Consider the following 22,847-nt stretch of genomic DNA (forward strand, 5'->3'; position numbering starts at 1 on the left):
GCAGCAGTTCTGTCCAGGTAAAAAGCCAGCGCTCTCCTGACATCAAGAGAGTGCAGGCGTCTCTCGTCATCCGACGTTGGGTTGGATGCGAGAGTGGGCAACACAATGTCCTGGCACATGTGAAAAGTAGACACAACCTTCGGCAAGAAGGAAATGTCCGTGCGGAGGACCACCTTGTCTCTGTGGAACCTTAGGAATGGCTGGTCCCTCCGCAAAGCACAGAGTTCGCCCGCACGGCGGGCAGAGGTGATGGCCACAAGGAAAGCGGTTTTCCAAGTCACAAGTCTCAAGTCCGCTGTGGCCATCGGTTCAAAGGGCTTGGATTGGAGCGCGGACAGTACCGACTCCAAGTTCCAAGCCGGTGTCGGTACCGACACAGGAGGGTAAAGGTTGGCACAGCCCTTCAGGAACCCCTTCACCAAGGGGTCTTTGAAGAAAGAAACCCTCCCCCCGAACTGATATTTGGCACAAATAGCAGACAAATAGCATTTGATGGATGAGAGGGACAGCCCCCCATCCAAAAGTGCCATCAAAAACTCCAACACCACTGGAGTGGACACCTGTGCAGGAGACAAACCCTTTTGGTCAAGGAAGAGGCAAAATTTCTTCCACTTTAGGGCATAAGAGCGTTGGGTGGAAGGTTTCCTCGCGGCCAGGATCACCGTCGTCACTGCTTCCGGCAAGGCAGTTAGGGCCGAATCCTCCAGGCTACCAGCGGCAGGCTCTCGATGTCGGGGTGGAGAATCCGTCCGTCCTGGATCGACAGCAGGTCTGGGCGGGGATCGAGGCGGAGGAAGCATCTCCTGGAGAGGTGGAGAAGGGATGCGAACCACGGCTGTCTCGGCCACCACGGGGTGATCAGGATCGCATGCGAGCGGTCCGTTGTCATCTTGGACACCACTCTGATGATAAGAGGGAACGGAGGGAAGGCGTAGAGGAGCTCCCCCGTCCAGAGGAAGGCGAACGCGTCTCCGAGGGATCCGTCGAAACGCCTCCTCGAGCAGAACTGGGGACAGTGGCTGTTCCGACTGGTCGCGAAGAGGTCGATCCGGGGTTCTCCCCACCGATCGAAGAGGTCGCTGACCGTCTCGGGATGGAGCCTCCACTCGTGGCACACCGATGGAGATCTGCTGAGGCGGTCTGCCAATTCGTTGTCCTCTCCAGGAAGGTGAATCGCCTGGAGAAGGACGTGTCTCTGGATGCACCAGTCCCAAATGCGGAGCGTGAGGTCTAACAGGGTCTTGGACCTGGTACCACCTTGTTTGTTGATGTAGTACATCATGGTGGTGTTGTCCGTTCTTAGAAGGACCACTCTTCCTGAGACTGTGCCCTCGAATGACCTCAGTGCTTTCTCGACTGCCAGCATCTCCAGGGCGTTGATGTGGAGGCGCTTGTCTTGTGGAGACCACATGTCCTTGATGACCAGGTCGAGCAGGTGGGCGCCCCAGCCCTCCAGGGATGCATCGGTTGTCAAGGTGAGTTGTGGTTGGGGCTGGTGGAAGGACATCCCGGTGCAGACGTTGGCGTCGTGAAGCCACCATCTGAGGGACGCGGCCACCGGTCTCGGTACCGTGAGCCACTTCGAAGGAGGGTCCTCCAACGGAGAGAAGACGGAGAGGAACCAGGACTGGAGAGGTCGGAGCCGAAGTCTTGCCCAAGGGGTGACGAAGGTTGTTGAAGCCATGTGGCCCAGGGCAACTTGGACGTCTCTGGCCCTCACCCTTCTGTGGGAGATGCAAGGCCTGATGGCGGTCGTCAGCGCCTGGAAACGGTCTGGAGGGAGAAAGGCGGAGCATGTCTCGGAGTCGAGAATGGCGCCGATGAACTTGACCTGTCTGGAAGGTGTGAGGTGGGACTTCTCCCGGTTGACCACCAGACTGAGGGAGTCCAAAAGGTGTAAGGCGAATGAGAGTGCCTCCTGCAGTTCTCCTTGGGACTCGGCGGCGAACAGCCAGTCGTCGAGGTATGGGAAAACCATGTATCCTCTTTGGTGGAGATAAGCCACTACCGGTGCCATGCATTTCGTGAAGACTCTCGGTGCCGTGGCCAAGCCGAAGGGGAGGACGTTGTAGTGGTAAGCGACTGAGCCTACAGCGAAGGCGAGGAATCTTCGATGGGACTCCCGGATCCCGATGTGGAAATAGGCGTCCTTCAGGTCGACGGTCGCAAACCACAGACCCTGATGGAGCAGAGGCAGAATGGAAGCTAGGGTTACCATTCGAAAGCGACGGTAGTCAAGGAACAAGTTCAATTGTCTCAAATCAAGGATGGGCCTGATCCCCCCATCAGCCTTGGGTACCGTGAAGTATCTGGAGAAAAAGGCTCTAGACACTTGGTCAGGGGGTAAAGGGGAAATTGCCCCTTTTTCAAGAAGAGTGCGCACTTCGTCGAGAAGGGTGTCCGAGGGGGAGGTGGACAAGAAGGCTCCAGTTGGAGGGAGCTCCTGGAACTCGAGGGCATACCCCCTACGGACGATGTTAATCACCCACGAGTCCGAAGTTATGGAGGCCCAGGTGTTAGCAAAGGGCCTTAGGATGTCCAGGAAGAACAAAGGTGACGGGGAAACGAAGTGCGCTGCGTCCCTTCAGGCTCTCTTCTTCCCCTGGTCGGTGTCCTGCCGGCGGGACTTGCGGTACCGTGGCGGGAAGTTGCGACGGCCAGAGGAGGAGGAAGACTGGGAGGGATAACGGCGCCTCTGCGAGCCCTGTTGCTGGGGCTGTCGGTCCTGGGAGAAAGAGCCCTGGGACTGACCTTGTGATGGCCAAGGACGGTTCCTTCTTCTGAAGGGCGAGATGGGGTTGGAGGACATCCCATGCTTTTTAGCAGCGGTCTTCATTCTGAACTTGCGGTTCAGACGCTCATCGGTGTCGGCATGGAAAAGGCCGGTGCCATCCAGAGGCATGTCCTCGATGGCCGCCCTCACATTAGTGTTGAGGTCAGATCCTCTGAGCCACGCGTGTCGACGTAATGCTAGCGAGGCCGCCATCCCTCGTCCCGCACAGTCGGCAATGTTCCTGGAGGCAGTAATGATCCAGTTGCCTATAGAGTGGGCCTCGTCGCGGATTTCAACCAAGCGGCGCTGGACCTCGTCAGGAACATCGGGGACGATGGGTGAGATGGTCTCCATCAGGGCCTGGACGTATGCCCCCATGCAGGCGTTGTAATTTATGGCCTTTACGATGAGGGCAACAGAGGAGTATGCCTTCTTCGCTAGGGCGTCGATCTTTTTGGCCTCGCGGTCAGCCGGGGAGGTCGCCTGTTTTGGCACGAAGGTTTGCTGTGCCCCCTCTACAATGGCCGAATTCGGTTTAGGATGGTCGGTCAGCCATGAACAGACCGGTGGCGCAATCTTGTAGAGGTTCTCGACCTTCCTCGAGGACGCAACCAGTGAGGCCGGGGTGTCCCAGGATCTCTGCACGATGGCCTGCAGGGACGGCAGCATCGGGATGCAAGGTGGGGTGGGGACACGTCCAAGGACTCGGCGCTCGACAGGATCGCGGGCCTCCTCCTCGGGTGGAGACGGGTCGATGTCTAGGGTGCGACACATTTTGATGATGTGCTCACTGAAGGCGCGAACATCATCAGTGGGCGACGACGAGCCCGGGTGGTGCATCTCTTGAGGTGAGGGTGGGTCGGATGGGTCGTCTTCCACGTCCGAAGGGTCCCGCGGTGGTGACAAGGGCTCCGGGTCGGACTCGGAATCGGAAGTCAGGGGGATGTCAGGAACCCTGGCCCGGGATGGAATGCGAGCCGGGATATTCGGTGCCGACGACTCCAGGGACTGACGGCGAGGTGCTGAAGTCTGGGAAGCCGATGGCCTGTCAGCCCGGGGCATCGCAGGGCGCAGGTTGAGCCTGGTGAACTCCCTGAAGGCTTTTTCCTTGGGAACTGACATGTAGTACCTCTGAGTCTCAGTGTCGAAGAACATGTCAGTGTCCATCTCCCAAGGGTCTTCAACCTCCGAGAAGGGGGCCGCCTCGTCCGCATACGAGTGGACCGAGCGTGGAGAAGGCTCTCTAACCGGAGAGGCTGGCTGGCTGGCGGCGACCAAGTCATCGGCCCGAGGAAGCGGTGTGGTCAGCTCCGTTGTCGCATGTCTCGGGGTCATCACAGCGGTCTCCCGGGGAGGAGAACGATGCTTGCGAGGAGCTTGCTCAGATGACTTAGCCGGGCGCTCCGACGCTGGGTGGTCCTTAGTCCCAGATTTGGACTTGGACTTGGATTTTTTAGGAGAGGAGGCCTCAGTAGCCTCTGTGCGACGTCTCTTCTTGGAGGAAGTTGGAGTCGCCGCCTTGTCCTCGGACGGAAAGAATGGATTCTCCGGCAAGTCGAGGAGGACGGTGGTCCGCTTGGAGTGGGCCTTAGATGGTTTGGCCCCTTCCGACGGTGTCGCCCTCGACGAGGAGGATGGCTCGGTCACAGGAGACTTGGGGGCGTGTCGGGATGGTTTCGACGACGCCTTGGAGGACGGTATCGGTGCGGTGCGAACCTCCGACTCTCGACGTCCTCCCGAGCGCGAGCCCTCCGGGGATGGCTTCCTCCCGGATCTCTCCCTGGGCTCGGAACCCTCAGTCCCCGAGGATTTATGGGGGCGCTTGGAGGGTTCGTCGGTGACACTGGGTCTTGAGGGACCACGGGTCACATCGGAGGTGGTCGGAGACCGCGTCCCGGCCGGGACAGAGACCACACTAGAGGCGCTGGCCCGTGAAGAAGATGCGGGCGGAGCGGCTGGAGGGAGCGAAGATGAGCGGGGACGACCCTCCCGGACCTTTCCCATGGCGATGGCAGAGGTGAGCCGGGATTCCCGGTTTTTCCTGGCTTGGGAAGATAGAGACTTACAGAGATGGCAGGCTCTAGCGTCATGATCTCTTCCCAGGCAAAACAGGCAGGAGGAATGAGGGTCCTGGACAGGCACCTTGCCCCCGCAGCTGTCGCACTTCTTAAAGGGCGCAGGCATATTTCCGAGTCGTCAAGTCCAAGGGCAAACACAAGAGTGAAGTCAAAAAACAAGCCGAGAGGTCCGAAGTTACCGGGGCGGGAGAGTAAGAATGGTCAAAAAGCGGTCCGAAGGTCAGAAAACGTAAAGTGATTCCAATCAGCAAAGCAGTGAAAGTTCCTAGAAGCAGCTAGCGCGGCGGAAAAAAGGAACTGGGGAAAGAGCGGGAAGGCAGGGGCTTTATAACGGGTGGGCGGAGTTACCGCCAAAAAGTTTCAATATGTTGCAGAGTAAACTCTGCCCAGTGATTCCAGTAGGTTCCGAGCAGCACTGCGCAGGCGCAGTGAAACCCATTTGTATGATTCGCAGAGACCACGAAGAAGAACTGATTTTTTTCTTTTTTTCTGCTCACAATATGCCTTGTTATTGTGGCGTGCCTTCACATCGTTTCCAATTTATGGCAGACCCTAGACAAAAATCATTGATTTTCTCAGCAAGATTTGTTCAGAGAGGGTTTGCCCTTTTCTGAGGCTGAGAGAGTGTGGCATGCCCAAAGTCACCCGGTTGGTTTCCATGCCTGAACCATTCAAACCCTGATCTTCAGAGTCGTAGTCCAGCACTCTTACCACTATGCCACACTGCCTTACATTCAATTATAACCACTTCCTTTTCCATCCTCACTTGGAATAACAGTGAGACGAGTGCATAAAGGTTGATACAGAGCTAGCCTTACTGACAGATTGCAGATGGGCACCATTTTCTTAGCTCACCTTCCATTAAAAAGGGAACAGTGGAGGAGTGTCATTTCGACTTTTCATCTCAGCTACCACATCTAAACCTAAACTTGGGTGTTTCTTCTGAAGAACTTTCTTTCTTGCCAAAGAACTTTAGTGCTCCTGTTCTACAGTATCTTTGCTTTTAAAGAGTAGACTTCCAAAAGCCTCCACAGAATTCAAGATTTTCCTAGTCAACACCAGCTGCTGTTTGCTTTTGTAGTCCAGCAATTACTGCAAAGATCGGCAAGTCTCAGCTAATGAAGCAAATGGAGCAGTGTGTGTGTGCATGTATATCAAGTGATCTAAACTGCAGCAGACAAAAAGAAGACCAGGCTACAGAGCATGTGGTGTATGTAAGCAGTTTGGAAAAAAGTTAAAATTAACTAATGCTCCACTTGGTCCCCTTCCTCATAGTAAACAGCTCTTCTGCTTTTCATTCTTCTGCTAACTTCTGTTTCAGTTACCCTGGGAGCAAATGACAAGGCAGAATGGTTCCTTGCATCTTCCAACAGAAGGGGAAAGTGGAATATAGCCATCTTCCACTGCTATATTCTAAGATGACTGACACCGTCTTGGAATCTAATTCTTACCTTTCTCTAACGCTGGAATATTTTCCCCTCTGGCATTTTCTCTTACTTTTTGCACTCTTTCAATATGTTTTTATTCTTATATTTTAAAGTATTTGTTTTAGGAAGAGAATCAGTGTGGTTTGAGCACTGGACTATGACTCTGGAACCCAGGATCTGAAGCCCACTGGGGTGGCCTTGGGCAAGTCACACTCTCTCAGCCTCAGAGGAAGAGAAAGACAAGCCCCCTGAACAAATCTTGCCAAGAAAGCCCTATGATAGGGTAATAAACTTGGCCTCTCCAGGGGAAAAGCAGCATATAACTAATTTTAATAAATAAGTAAATTGAAACTGGAGTGAAAAGCATGGTGCAAATGGGGGTGCAGATGGGAGCAACACAGAAGACTACCAGTAAGTGCTAAATCCAGTTTTACTCTCAACTAGAGGAGCCCTACTGAAATCATTGGGACTTGCTACAAGTGGTGACTAAAAGGTCCTGTTCATTTCAGTGGGCTACTCTAGTTGGGAATGAAATGGACTTAGCATGGAAGAATTCATTACTGGAAAGTAAAAGTTGCATCTATAGCTATCTAGCCATCACTAAAATGTAAATCACTGGAGGAATGGATTCCCAATTGCTTTGCAGACTACCAGCCATGGGTCTTTCAATCTGCTCTGGAGGGTTGGGGAAGAGGAGAGCAATGCAAATTCTATAGCATGAACAAAGTGTTGTAACAATGGGTTTGAAAAGAGACTAAAGGGACAAAGTAGTATAAAATGTTTTTATCTAAATACTTAAAAAGGGTAACAAAGCAGTATAACAAAATCACATTAAACACATATATACAAATGATAGTAAATAAAGCATAACAATGGCATACATAATAACAAATAGCAAATAATATAAACTACATAACACAAGCATAATACAACAGAAAGAAAGGCTAAGGATAGAGTGAGCAAAAGGGAGAGAGAGAGCTCACTACAAGGCCAGCCTTATTAAGGGTGAAAACTTAATTAGAGCTATACACACACAGGTGAAAGTCATCTACCCTCAGGAACTCTATATTAACCCGATAATGGTTACCAACCTTATAATGACTCAAGTGTAGAGCTTGCCACTATTCCAACACAAAGGTCTATTTGCAGAATATTGGGTATAGCCACATATATGTGTGGACTTTGAGCAAAATAAGGTACAGTACAGCCAAGTTAATTTGCTTTCAGAAAGATATTCTGTATCAAGGAACTTCCTAGGCTTCCATACCTCTGCAAGCCCTAGAAAGCATGCATGAGTTACTTGGGGCTCCTGGCAATGAGTTAACAATTTATTGTTGTAAATTTTTAAAAACTTCATTGCTGTGTGTTTTAAGCTTCCATTCAGACTCACTGATAAAACCGGGTAAAATTCCATTGTTCTGAGCATTGTTCTAAACATTCATCTTAATAGTCACCAAAATATGGAACTGACTGAAATCAACAGGACTTGTTCCAAGTAAACCAGGCAGGTCACAGGCACAAGGGGAGGGAATTCAAATGAGTTGGAACTACCATCAGTTTGTTTTCTTTAGGAGATAAGCCAAATGAAGAATGGAAGAAAGAATGGGATTTCTAGATAGTAGCTTTACATTTTAACTGTTTTTGAAATTGGAAACAGATTTTTCAGTCTTGGTACACACACACACACCATTTCTTCCCTTAAGAGAGGGATGAGCAAGTAGAGTCTGTGGGCTGATTGAATAATAATTCTATCAATTTACAGTAACTTCTTGTCACAGAAATAATCTTTTAAGATTTTCTTCATTCCTACACTTACCAAATATGCTTTGTACCTTTTAAAAAAATCTTCTTGATTGCTTTCTGTTCCACATTACTCTCGTTTTGGGGAAATTGTCCTTTAAAGTATCTACCTATGTTTAGCAAGTGGTCATGCACATTAAGAAGACAGAAATAAATGAGAAATATAGGGAGACAAGTACAAACAATGCTCATCCTATCAGAACTACCTAAACTAAGATACTTCTGAACTCTTCTTTGAGATTTCCCTGTCATGAAAGGATGGCAAAATCATTTTTCACAGTTGCTCAAGTAGGTCACAGAAAGTATCTCTAAAAAAATGGAAGGAATAACAGATTATTTTAGAGACAAATTGTTCTCATTTATTAGACGTAAACAGCATACACGATGGCTCTCAATGCTTCTCTGATCTTGTTACTACCATAGTAACCTTACAAACAAGGCTGCTCTCTCTGTTATTGGATTCACCTCCACAATATCTATAGTCTGAAACAGTACAGTCTACTCTACCAAAGCAGAATTCTACTGCATTATTTTATTTCTTATGGATAGACCTGGCTTTTCTCATAGGAAAGTAATAGGGAAAGCAAAACAGTAAATGGGCACCTTCTTATCAAGCATCTTACTATCTGCTATGTTCATTCTCATAATATGTTATTAGGTAGGTTATTGGGGAACAAAATAGAATGGCTATGAGACTCTGGGATTTGTGGGACTGCAATGCTATTTTCCTAAGTTTTGGTTTAAAGATGTGAGACATACATAAACAAACCTAGAGAAGCTTGCATTCAAAAGACTTTTCAAAATCTATACAGATCTGTTTTGTTAACTGTCATCAAGCTGACTCCAACTTATGGTGACCCTATGAATGAGAGACCTCACCCTGTCATCAACAGTCCTACTCAGGTATGGCAGACTCAGCAGATTATCACACAAGGGTAAAAGCAGGGAGTAAAAGGCAGAAACCCATGAAAATAGTGAAATTGGGCCCAACCTTTTTGGATGACATCATGCTCATCTGGGATTGTTCCTGCAAAGAACCTGACATGCTCTAGCAACAACTCATTCATGAGGGACTATCATAAATTAGTTTCCAATAGCTGGATTGAAGCGCAATTGGTTGCGGAAAGCAATCACACTATTGTGGGAGCATCTGGGGATATTTACCCACACTGCATTTTGAGAGAGGCAGTAGATGATGGGACTCTTCCCAGCAGCCAGTTGCAGGCAGTCCCTGCAACTATACTTGGTCCTGGTTGCATTGGCAAGGCTTTGAGTTGTAGAGAGACAGGGGACCACGGGATGAGGAAGAGGAGATTGTCTCCATCCCAAATATCTGCATTAAGACCATGTGTATCATGCACTACTTATTTGGTCTCATTATTTTCTGTCATTTTATTCTGTGCTTGATGGAATCATTAATTTCAGGCATGTACTGTTGTGCCAAAATGGCGCATGCACAAGACGATCATCCACACTATACAAGCAATTCATTCATGTATGTGTGCGGAACACAACTGCACAATTAGGTTTTATGCCGCCGTTCTTGCAAAACTGTGCAACAGTGTGAAAATAACTAGCACTATAGTGCTACTGTTGCACTTCCATCCAAAAGCGCAACTGTGGCAGAATTGGCCATGGTGTGATAATCTCCTCAGAGATTGCTTGAGTCTATCCATCTGGAATGTGGTCTTTCTTTTTTCTTACTGCCTTCCACCTTACCAAGCCATTATTGCCTTTTCTAGTGAGTCATCTCTTCTCATTATATGGTCAAAGTACAACAGTCTCAGCTTAATCAACCTCGTCAGGCTTGATTTGGTTTAAGGCCCATTTATTTGTATTTTTAGCAGTCCACAATCTGTAGAACTATTCTTCAGCACCATATTTCAAATGACTTGATTGTTTTCCTATCAGATTTCTTCACTGTCCAGCTCTCACAGCTATACATAGTGATGGGAAATACAATGGCATGGACAATCCTAGCTTTAGTGTTCAGTTCTGTATCTTTACTCTTTAAGATCTTACCAAGCTTCTTCATAGCTGCCCTCCCAAATCCTTCTGATTTCTTGACTGCACTCTTCATTTTGATGAATGGCCAAGCCAAGATATAGGAAATCCTTGATTATCTCAATATCTTCATTGTCTACTTTAAAATTATGTAAATAATCTGTGGATATTATTTTTTTTTAATATTCATCTGTAAATCTGCATTTGCACTTTTCTTGAATTTCTTCAGCAGTTGTTGCAAGTCTTTGCTATTTTCTGCTAGTAGTGTGGTGTCATCTGCATTATCTTAAATTGTCGACATTGCTCCTTCCAATTTGCAGACCTTCTTCCTTCAGAGTCGAATCCTGCTTTATGTATAATAGTTAATAATTGCATGATTGTCACTTGCTATTTGATGTTCTTCTGTTGTCTGTCTTATTGAATAGTTACCTGTATTGCTATGTATTTTATATGTATTATCCTACTATTTCTTAGATTGTACGCCATAGGCAGGTTTACTCTTTTAATATTTATTGTTTTTATGTACAGCGCTGTGCAAATCTACAGCGCTATATAAATAATAATAATAATAATAATAAGTGTAATTCTGCTAATTGCTGTTTTATCTGAACATTAAACAAGTTTAGTTATGTATGATAAAAGTGGGCATTTAATGAAGAGATGGATTTGGGGTGTGGAGGTACTCTCTGGCCTTAAATTGGAATAATACAGCCTAAAGAAAAGCTCACCAAATCATTAAAGGGTTTGTACCTGCAATTTATGCAGCTGATTCATAGTCAGGAAGCACACATACACATGCTCATCTGTAATCTCTATTTAGTTGAACTGTGATGAGAAGCTTGCTATATTCACTGTTATATTCACTAGCACAAAGAAACACCCAGTGTAATGTTTGAGTCAGAGATGGATCATTTACTTTATCATTTATGTTCTAACTGATCTACATTTTCATTAAAAATGGAGGCAGGGAGAAACAGAGAGAGAAAGAGAGAGAGAGAACAAGACCTTTAGCAGCAGGAATGTAATTAAATTAGTTCTTTGCTAGATGCATGGGGCATTAATAAAGTGTAACTTTCCCCAACATTTATGCAGCATAATTAAAATCATTTATTCAAAATCTATACTTAGCCAAGCATAAAATATTTCACTATCATAATATGCAACCAGTGTAATCAAGAACTGAACTGTAAGTGTTTCATTTCTTTTCATACCAGGCTGAAGACATTAAATCACTTACACTGTTTGAAGAATACTCAAAAGAAAAGATGAAAAAAAAGGCTCTTTAACCAACTACTAGAGTTGCTAATTCAGTTTTCTATCTTGTTTGAGGAATGCAATCAGAAACAAATCTCACTCCTGCTTTGAGAAGCCCCTTACTCCTCTGAACTGTGCCAACTGACACTGTGATGGGTAGGGTGGTGGTAGTTATAGTGGTGATATTGTGAAGGCCAAAAGAAGTGACACTGTACTTATTGGCCACTTGGGGACTAATAAACCAGCTGGTTAGCAATAGCCTGACTGCAATAACCAGACTATAGTTTTTTTGTGGGTTTTTTGGGCTATGTGGCCATGTTCTAGAATAGAATAACCAGACTGTTTCACCTATCACACAAAGAACTAAAACCTTGTGAGGTCACAACATTTAGGAAAGGACTGGGATGAGTCTATAAAATATATGATTCTCATGTTGTCAGGCCTCTCTTTCTGGCTTGCAAGCAGGAGAGACAGTAAACGTGGAAATAAAAAGTAAGGTTCATAAACCATGGGTTTTACAGACAGGCAGACCAGTTTCTTGAGTGCAGAGTAACAAGGAAGGTTCCCCTTTAATCCTGTTATTTCCAGCAATCTCAGTTTACTTCATGCTGTTGTTTTTATTATTTATTTTATTTATTTTATTGTAACACTATTCCATCCAGTATTGGTGCCCAACTTAACTTTGAAAGCTCATGGGCAATTCTGATTTCCAAGTATGGTAGCAATAATCTTCACATTACCATCTACTGACCACTTGAGTCCCTAAAGCATCAATGAGAAAGAGCAAACAGTTTATATGCACATTCTTCTTGAAAATGCACTATTACCAATACTTGTAGAGTTCCAGGAAGGATTTATTTGACAGAATAAGACCTACAGCCTACTGGTTCCAGTTTCAAACACTATACATCCTAATTTTAAAAGAAACCAGAGAACAGGATGTGGAGAGAGGTTTCATCAGTTACAGCACTGAATACAGGGCTAGCCAGACCTAACTCAACATAAATAATAATAAATAAAAGTTTTATTTTTATACCGCCCTTCTTCAATCAAGGCGGTGTACAACAAGGTCAGCAATACAACATAAGAAGAACTGCTTTTTATAGAGCAAGGTAGGGAAACTGTGCCCCCCAATCTGTTTTTCCAGGGCTCCTCAGCACCTCAGAAATATCTGTGAAAAAAAACAACATGAGGATTGCCCCCATATGGAGGCAAATGCGGAAATTATTTTTTTTTAAAGGGTGTGGAGGGCATAGCATGGCTGCATAACAAGAATCATGCACCTCTCCAAAGTCTTCTGGGAAGGATACAACTTTTTAGGCGTTGTAGTCCTGAAAGATAACTAGTTCAAGTTCTGTACCAGGCCTAAGCTTGCATTGAGGGAGTTTCTCACACAATTAGTACACTGTGAACAAGAACCATGGGGAAAGAAAGTGTCCTTCGTGACATGACTTTACTCTCAGTGATTTCAACAGGAATTATGTTTAACTAACAGTGTAAAAGGCCTACATCACCTAAAGGCACCACATCCCATCTGATCTTGGAAGCTAAGAAGGGTCATCCCTGATTACTACTTGGATCGGAGACCACCAATGAATACCACTGAAATTAAGTTGAAGGCTTTATTTCAATTTCCTTCCTTTTCAGAGGAAGGAAATGGAAAGGAATCCACATTGTTGTATGTATATATGTCACCAAATTGCCAGTTGATTTATGGCAACCCCATGAATTTCAATGGGTTTTCTTAAGCATCGAGTATTCAAGAGGTGCAAAACGATCTCTTGAGTATTCATTGCCTAAGAAAACCCTATGAAATTCATGGGGTTACCTAAAATCAAAAGGCAACTTGATGACACATGCACACACAACAGTGTGGATACAATAAGGTACAACAGGTATCTCTATCATACAACCACTAGTTCACTAGAAGAGGGGGAAGGTTCCCTCTCATCCTCTAAGATAATTCATTAACCATGTGTTGGCAAATATGGAACAATCTGTCAATAAACGTGAACAACCAGGTTTCCTCGAGAGCATCAATTCTTCTCACTAATTATGGCATTAAATACTATACACACCAGTACTTCCAAGTTAGGCATGGTTGCTAGATAGTGTGACTCTGGTCCAGCTCTGTTGTATTGTTTTAGAATTAGAATTAACTTTACAAATGAATCTTTGTGGGTGCAAAGTGCGAATGAATAATATATATATATATAATAGATAATCCTAGAGCAGATACAAACTATAATTCTTCTAAATAGGGTAAGATTCTCTTAACGAAATATTTCCCAGGATGCCAAGAAGGAGCAAAAACCTGAGATTAATTGAAGAAGTCACTAGACACTGCTGGGGAGGGGAGTAAAATACAGCTGAAAGTGCATTTACTAACTGTGGAGAGAAATAATGTAACTTACAGCAGAAATTTTCTCTTGTTTTTGAGTCTGTTCAAGCAGAACTCTTTAACCAAACTAGAACAATGCATCACCAATTGCACACAATTATACAGGAAAATCACCATATTCTTGCTTAGGCTTTCTTCCTTTTAAAAGAAAATAGAAATACCACTAAATCATCATCTTTTATTTTATTTTATTTTTAAAAAGACCATTTCAGACATTTAAATGGTAGAGCCCACATAACTTGACCTGTTAAATGCACTAGCATGTGTCACTTAAATTGTCCTCAACAAGACAATTCCACAAATCAACTTGAGTTTTTCTTTCTATCAACCAAACACAAGTTCCATGGAGGCTTAGTCATACTTCAAGCAGACTCAGTGACTAACGTATGTCCAATTTATTTTCAAAAGCTAAACTGCAGACCAGTAGTTTGGGTCGGGTTGGGGGCAGAATCAGGACATAGTGTCTACACGACACACACCTCAGATCTGCCCACAGGGCAGCGTGACACTGCGTGCCACACCACATGGCATCAAGGCACTCTTCTGGCACTGCATCTGCACAGCGCTGAAGAACCACCATTAAGCCGCGGCACAGCACCCTTTCCAGGGTGCAAAAAGGAGCTGCTTTTTGGGGCTCCTTTTCATGCCCTGGAAAGGCCAGATCGGGGCCATGGTGTGCAGTTGCTGCGGCCCTGATCTGAGTGTAAAAGGGGCAGCTGGAGGCCATCCCTTCGGGGCTGTCTGCACAGCTCCTTAGTCTGGATTCAATCCCATCTACCCTAAATCAAAAAATTTCAAACGACAATAAAATTAATTAAAAAAAACAAATGGCAGTGTGTCACTTTGAAAAAGTAGCTATAGGAATGCGATGATGAGAAGAAAGAGGAGAGTACAAGAGTATTAGCATACACTCTAGGGTTCAAGTTACATACCACATTATATTCTAGGACCCCTCTCATCTTCCATGTATGCAAGTGTGTGTGTGTGTGTGTGTGTGTGTGTGTGTGTGTGTGTAGCTTGGGCAAGTTGTAAATTACAACAGAGAGAAGTTGGGTATTCCCTTTCCTCTCTGGTCAATGTTAAGTTCAAAACCTTTATCACCCTCCTCCTTGCTTAATAAAGGAGTATCATGGAGAGGTGGTTAATTTTAAGCACCGTCTCTCCTTTTGACCTTTCTCACCATAAGTTATAGTCCATCCATGCAGACTGGATTAGTTTTTTAAAAAAAATATGGAAAGGAAAATATCCAAAGTAAACCAAACTCTTGCACTGTCTGAATTTTAAAAAATCTGATAGCAGCAACAGAGAATCAGAATTTTCATCCACGTATCTTTTGTTTAACTGGCATTCCAGAAATAATCGAGGAAGAAAGCAAAGGGGAATATTACTTTGGCTCTGGTAAGATCAATCAGGATTACTGGGTGTCATAAGTCTTCTTCTGTTTTAAATCTTTGGGCAAAGAGGAGAAGGCAAGTCCAATCTGGACCTTCAAGTTCCTACCCATTACCTACATGCTCCCCAGACCTTCTTCTTCACTTTTTTCAGGTGTGAGACACAATTACAATATTCTCAGGTTTTCCCACAGCTAGGAACGCAGGAGTCTGATCCTTTTGGAACCAGCCTCTACCCGCCTTCCTCATGCCAACAAACAGCACCCACACAGGAACAGGAATTTTATATCTGATTCTGGAAGGTTGAAGACGTTTTAGCACCTCTGTAGTCCACACAAAACTCGATTGGCAAAGAACATCTCACCTGATCTTAAGTAACCTTCTGCCTATCAAAATGGTAAATTAACCCCTTTTAAACTGGATGGTTCAAACTACTGATCAGAATAGAAACTGCAGTCAGGAAATAGCAATAGCAAGTACTCCTTTATCAGTGAACTAGCACTCCCTAAGCAGTTTACAATGTGTAAGCCAACTGCCCACAACAAGCAACAAAATATTCTGTGACCTCACAGAGGGCGTTCTCTATCTCGGCCCTGCAGCTTTGGAACTCTCTTCCCGGTGAGCTCCGCTCAGCTACCTCCCTTGACCTATTTAGGAAGAGGTTAAAAACCTTCCTCTTCCAACAGTCTTTCCCCCAGATGTTGTAAGATCTGCTCTCTCCCCGTTGCACCCGTTGTACCAGTACTTAAGCTAGTTATTGTATGGTTTTAATCTTGAAATTTTTAACATTGTTTTTAATAGCTTATATATTGATTTGGATGTTTATGCAATTACTGTTTGTAAAGTGTACATTTGTGTACTTCTGTGTAACCCGCTTTGATCTGCCAAGGAAAAGCGGGCTATAAATAAACAGTATTATTATTATTATTATTATTATTATTATTATTATTATTATTATTACTCATTTTACTGACCTACAAAAGGATGGAAGGCTGAGTGGATCTTTGAGCCCTCCTCTAGGATCAAACTCATAATCTTGTGGCTGCAGTACTGGCATTTAACCACTGTGCCACTGAGGTTCAGGAAATCAGAAGAAAACTGGGAATGGGCAGGCCAACTATGAAGTAACTAGATAAGATCATAAAGAGTAAAGATATACAACTGAACAATGCAGTTAGAATTAAGAATTAGAATTAAAACAGGTAGCCATTGTATTCCCCAACACTACGTATAGATGTGAGAGTTGGACAGTGAAGAAAGCAGACAAAAAGAATATCAACTCATTTGAGATGTGGTGCTGGAAAAGAGTACTGAGGATACTGTGTACAGCCAAAAAGTCAAACAAGTAGGCCCTTGAGCATATAAAGCCAGAAATTTCCCTGGAGTCAGGATGATCAAATTGAGGTTGTTGTAATTTGGCCACATCATGAGAAGGCATGACTCATTAGAAAAGACAATAATGCTAGGAAAAGTGTAGGGTAGTAAAAAGAGAGGAAGACCACATGACAAATGGACAGACTCAATTAGAGAGTCACAGGTATGAATCTAGAAGCCTTAAACAGAACAGTGGATGATAGGAGGGCTTGGAGATATCTCATCCACATGGTTGCCATGAGTCAGGGACAACTCGAGGACAGTTAACAACAACAAAGCTAAGTTCATAGCCAGTAGATAATGCACAAGTGATATTATCACATTGGATGCAGCCCAGAGCTTTTTTGGGGGTGGGGGGTATGGAGGGTCTCATTCTTGAACTCTGGAACTCCCTTCAGAAAGAGGCCCAGTTTTTCACATCACCAGGCAGACAGATAATTAAAACTTTTTTATTCTGCCATGCCTTTCATTCATTTTAAATTCTTGTCTGCTATTCTTAATAAACTTTTTACTTTGCCAGACATTTCATTCATTTTAAATTCTTGTCTCCTGTTTACTTCTGGTCTGGTTTTGAGATTTGCTGTACATGAGATCTGTACAATGTGATTTCAGCTGTATTTTAATTTAAGCCCCTATTGTGTGGGGGAGGCCCTTTGGAAGGGCAAATGCCAGGATTGGAATCATTTTATAAATAATTCAAGCAACAGAAGCACAAAGGAAGCAAGCAGAGATGGTCTGGTCTCCTCTGAGGACTGTATGCACCCCGCAAGTGAAGCAGCTAAATTTCAGAACTAAGTATCGGAAATTTTGCTTCCTCCCACATCCTCCTTTCTCCCAGGTGGAAGCCCCCTCACAGGTCATAATGGGGGCCACCATCCTATACCCACCACCCCACAGAACCTGTTTCCGTTATCTCCAGGACACTGTGAAATATCCCCCTTCTCCAAAATAATTACATTTAATCAACTAAACTCTGCCACCTTGGTAGCAGTCCCATGTTCAATAATTCCTTTTCCCAGGTCTATTCAGCCAAAAGGCTATTTCAGTGGATAACCCGTTAAAATTGGGTCTCCTGATTGGAACATGACACCATTATCATTACAGCTGAAATGAAATGAAAGGCTTTGATTTCACTCCACGTAGACAAGTTGTTGGGAACTGAAAGCAGACATCACTTTGAGGCCTTGAAGGAAAGGCTGCAACAGACTGAAAACACCTCTTGTACTTCAATTGGCAAATACAAGACAAGCTTAATAACCTCTCTTTGCTGCCCTCGTACACTTCATCACATCCAAATTGCTTTTCAGTTTCACAACCACATTTCACAACATGCTCTGAGCCTCAGTAATTTGGTACATTTCCTCTCTGAAGAGATGTCAGAGCCACTTGGCTTTCCTGATACCAGATCATCACTTGAACTTGCTCTGAATGGGCTGCCATGGAAGGCTGGCGATACAATATATCAGTTTAATCTTTTAACAAAAGTGACTTCCCAAAAGGTCATGCCACCTTGTCCAAAAAACCTACAATATTCAGCACTATTTTCCCAGCTATGAAATACAACTCCAGTTCAATGACACTACATGTCTGCATATCAAAGATATATTTCAGCACACTGCCTTCTTTCCTTTAGTTTAGGAATGGGCAAATTATGGCCCCCAGGAGTCAAATGATTTTTCAAATCCTCCCAAAATTATTATTTTTTGCTCCTGAATGACCCCAAATTATTTTTGGGTAGTGTGGATAATATCTCCACCACACTGGGAGGCACCCTGTGTCTCCCAGATAGTCAAATAACATTTTGAGAGGAGAAAATATCTATTTTTTTTTGCCTCAAAATGCAATCTAAGGCACCCCAGAAGGCCCCAAAACACATCTTTAAACTCTAATTTTACTCTTATTCTGGGTGCTGGAAAGTTCATAAAAACCCCTTTCCCCCTTCCTAAAGTAAGGATGTTTATACATGTGGCTTGATATATCATGGCAACTACCAACCATATTGGTTGGGAGATTCTGGAAGTTCTCGTACAAAAGACTGCAATGCCCAAATCTGAGTCAGAGTTCCCCAGTTCAGATATTACAGAGAACTCTGACCTAATACAAACTTGAATTTTCAGACCAAAGCCAGCAAGCAAAAAAAAGAAGTTAAGAACTCAAGTGAGGGTTCAAATAAGGCCAACATACTTTTACATGTTTCAGGGAAAAAATGACCCTCAGCTAAGTTCTGTTTTATTTTTTTGCTTTTGTAATTTTTAATGGTTTTATACTTTTAATAGTGTGTTTTTAAAGATTTTATATTTTTAAATGGTTATACTGATGTGATGTTTGTATATTTTTAATGTTTTTACATTTTAATAGTGTGTTTTTAAAGATTTTATATTTTTAAATGGCTATATTGATGTGATGTTTTTAATTGTACTTTTAAAATTGTGCTTTTGGGGGTATCTTTTGTGAACCACTTTGGGTCCAATTTAGGAGGATAGTGGCATATTAAATGAACAAATAAAAATTACAATATGTGTAATTTTGCCTGACTCTATACAGTACAGTAGATGCATTTTTAGAGCAGAACTATCATACGACCGGGTACATTCATTCTCTGTTTCTCAGTTATAGGAGTATGCAAATAGCTCAAGCCACATCTTAGTTCTAACACTCTTGAAATCTTGTTTCTTTGTTCCACCTGGGCTGATTGGCATCATTTGTTGCTTCTGTGTAGCTTCAAGTTATTTCTTACTTACGGCAACCGTAAGGCAACCTATCACAGCATTTTCTGGGGCTCAGAGTATATGATTCACCCAAGATCACCCAGTGGGTTCCCATGACCAATCATTTTTACTTACCTCATTATTTACTACCAAAACATCTAACAGTCTATCTGCATGATTTTATTGACTTCAGTTATATAATCTGAAATAATGGCCATATATCGCAACTCCTTATTTTAAACCAAGTAAGTAGCTATTCACATTTAGTACTGTACAATTTAAAAATCACAATGCTAGACCTCTGTTCTGAAGACTGCAACAGCTATATTTCTTTACAACAATGTGACAAAAGCAGCAGTTCAGAAATGATAATAGATAAATCATGATTTGTTGAATACACCAAGGGAATAAATTTAAACCTTCTGATCATAGTTTGCTGCAAACTACAATCTTTCATTTCATCCACCTACAGAAACTATTTTAACTAACCATAGTTAGTTAACAATATCAATCCAGGATCAAACTTTTCCTGGATATCCTGGTTAGCTACCATTAGGTTTGCAACATTAAGCTGGAACCAAAGGTTAATCCTTTCAATATTAGTTGCATTGTATCTTTTCTTTACCTGGAAAGAATTCATCCATTGGAGGGAAGGTGGCAATGAAGCAGTACTCTGAGACAGTATCAGCAGGAGATCCAAACAGGTTTTTGATGGAAATCTTAGAGGATGTACTCCAGTGTCATTTCTCCAAGTATCATAAAGACTGTAAAACAACCAGAAGCCCTTTTTACTTAATATTTAGGAAATTCAAACTTCCATTAAATGAAGCGCTCTACAGTTTTTGAAACCATCCATGTAACACAAGTATAAATTGAAATAAATAATATCTGGCAAAGCCTAATATTGATTACCCAACATTTTGTCACCATCACTGCCTTACTGGACCAAGAATACATTTGATCTAGCATTCTGCTTCTAGCAGCAGATAGATGCTCCTGAAGGTTCAACAAGACAAGCATCATGGTTAGCTGTCTTTGGTCTGTCCAGTTTCATTCCAAGCTTGAAATCCTGAAGTAGACAACTTAAAATGATGTAGCACAGAGATGCTGAGCTTAGAATAGGTAAGTTCAAATCCTTACCTACAGCTTAGTGATGTTAGTTTACCTGTTTGCTGGACAGAAGAGGGCCTTCTCTTTTGTGGAACATACCAGGTAGAATGATCTCTCCAAAGAGATCTGTTAGGCTCCTAGGCTTAGGAGTTTCTGCCATCAACCAGAAACCTCTCTGTTTAATCCAAGCATTTCAATGATTATAGTCCTGCTCATTAACATGAAGTCCAGGCACCATTGGACTTCAACTCCCACCGAAACTTCCTCGTTTTTAATGAACAGTTTTAAGTGAATTCTATTATGTTTCATCATCTACTTTTTTCAGAAATTGATTTTACTCCATTTGTTTTTATTGTTAGCTGTTCTGAGATATTTTTTTTTTACCAAAAAAGGGAATATAAAACTGTATTTAAATAAAATAATAAACCATAACCAGATATTTCATTAACTTAAAACCACAATAACTTGTGGCTTTCCAGATACTGTTGGATTACAACTCCCATCATTCCTTACAACTATCTCTCTTTATTGGTTATGATGGCCAAAACTGATGGAAAATACAGCCCTGCAAGATGATACACTATCCACAGGTTTTTGATAGATAACAAGAGATAACTTCTCATACGCAAGGGGACGCAAATAGCATCTCTGATACTATTTTAAAATTATCTAAGGTCCAAAACACACTGCAGAAATAATCCAGTTTGAAACCACTTTAAGTGCCCTGGCTCAGTGCTAGGTAATCCTGGGAACTGTAATTTATTGTGACACCAGAGCTCTCATGACAGAGAAGGCTAAATGTCTCAAAAAAAAAACAAAAAAACTACACTTCCTAGAATTTCTAGCATTGAGCCAGGGCAGTTTAAGCAATCTCAAACTGGATTATTTCTGCTGTGTGTTTGGGGCCTAAGAGCTACAAGTACTAGCAGGGTAAAAAACACCAGAAAGAGGTGCCTCCCTGGAGTCTCTTTGCTCCACCGGAGCGCCACAGCAACCAAATTGTGCGGGCAGCTCCGCGCATGTGGGCGCTCCGCCCACCAGGCAACCCTCGCATGTGAAGAGGGTGCCGCAAAGACCTGTCATAGTCTATGTATGTTTTTGAAAGCTAGATGGTGAAGAAATCTGACAGAATCAACTCATCTGAAATATGATGGTGTAGGGGAGTTCTGTAGATACCATGTAGTGCCAAAGAGACAAAATCGAGGTTTGCTTTTTGGAATTTATATATTTTTAAAATCTTTTCAAGCCATTGTTTGTTAAATCCATTGATAATAATAATATAATAATCAATTTTTATTTATATACCGCCCTGTGGCGAACCAATCCGGGCGGTTTACAACATTAAAATAACATACAGCATAAAAACAATATATTTCCCTCCCCCCTTAAAAAGTTATTAAACAACATATCTAATTTAAAACCACAATAACTAGTTAAAATAACAATAAATTAAACAAAATAATACCAACCAATAAACCACTGCAACTTCAATTCTAAAGAAAAGGGGCTTTGGAGACATTACTGAGGAGGGGGGAAATCCTGAGATCCTGAGGCCGGGATATTTCAATCTGGGAAGGCCTGCCTGAAGAGATCCGTCTTGACAGCCTTTTTGAAGCTGTCCAAAGATGTTAATTGACGGATCTCATCCGGCAGGCCGTTCCAGAGCCTGGGGGCGACAACAGAGAAAGCCCTCCGGGAGGTCGCCACAAGCCTCGATTTTTGAGGCTGCAACAAGTTCCTCCCAGAGGACCGGAGAGCGCGGAGAGGATTGTATGGGAAGAGGCGGTCTCTGAGATAGCTTGGACCCAAGCCATTTAGGGCTTTAAAGGTAATAACCAACACCTTGTACTGGGCCCGGAAACCAATAGGCAGCCAGTGGAGGGACCTCAAAACTGGAGTGATATGGTCCCTTCTGGATGTTCCTGACACAAGCCTGGCTGCCATGTTTTGAACCAGCTGTAGTTTCCGAACCAGGCACAAGGGTAGCCCCATGTAGAGCGCATTACAGAAGTCAAGGCGTGAGGTTACCAGCGCGTGCACAACTGTCTCGAGATCCCTTACTTCCAGAAAAGGGCACAGCTGGCGTATCAGCCAAAGCTGATAACAGGCGCTCCTGACCGTCGCATTCACCTGATCTATCATCAGGAGCGACGAGTCAAGGAGCACCCCCAGACTGCGAACACAGTCACTAGAGGAGAGTGTGACCCCGTCCAGGACTGGTGGTTGCAACCCAATTCTTGGTTTCGGGGCCGCTACCGTGAGCACCTCCGTCTTGTTTGGATGCAGCTTCAATCTGTTTTTCCTCATCCAGCCCATTACCGTCCGAAGACATTCATTGAGAGAAGAGATGCCATTAGAATTCGAGGCCGACGAACGAGACATGGAGAAATAGATTTGGGTGTCATCAGCGTACTGATAGCACCCAGCACCATAACTCCGTATGATCTCACCCAGCGGCTGGGTGAGATAAGGAATCCATGGATACAGAGGGCTGAGTGTATGATTTAAAAAAAAATGGACGAAAAGC

General features: G+C 43.7%; 1 protein-coding gene across 4 annotated transcripts in view; it reads right to left on the reverse strand.

The window, feature by feature from the left end:
- LOC121917495 (E3 ubiquitin-protein ligase E3D-like) overlaps positions 1–22,847 on the reverse strand; it is an 81,887-nt gene that overhangs the window by 18,459 nt on the left and 40,581 nt on the right. For 2 of the 4 annotated variants that reach the window (XR_006101047.1, XM_042443511.1), the window contains exon 9: positions 19,836–19,974. Coding sequence is in view for 2 of the 4 variants with exons in the window: in XM_042443511.1 (XP_042299445.1) it covers positions 19,836–19,974 (139 nt within the window). In the remaining 2 variants the exon portion in view is untranslated. Of the gene's footprint in view, positions 1–5,325; positions 8,387–19,835; positions 19,975–22,847 lie in introns of those variants that run through there. The other 2 variants (XM_042443512.1, XM_042443513.1) reach the window with 2 other exon arrangements.

The sequence above is a fragment of the Sceloporus undulatus genome, unplaced genomic scaffold, assembly GCF_019175285.1.
Source record: "Sceloporus undulatus isolate JIND9_A2432 ecotype Alabama unplaced genomic scaffold, SceUnd_v1.1 scaffold_20, whole genome shotgun sequence".
Classification (NCBI taxonomy): Eukaryota; Metazoa; Chordata; class Lepidosauria; order Squamata; family Phrynosomatidae; genus Sceloporus; species Sceloporus undulatus.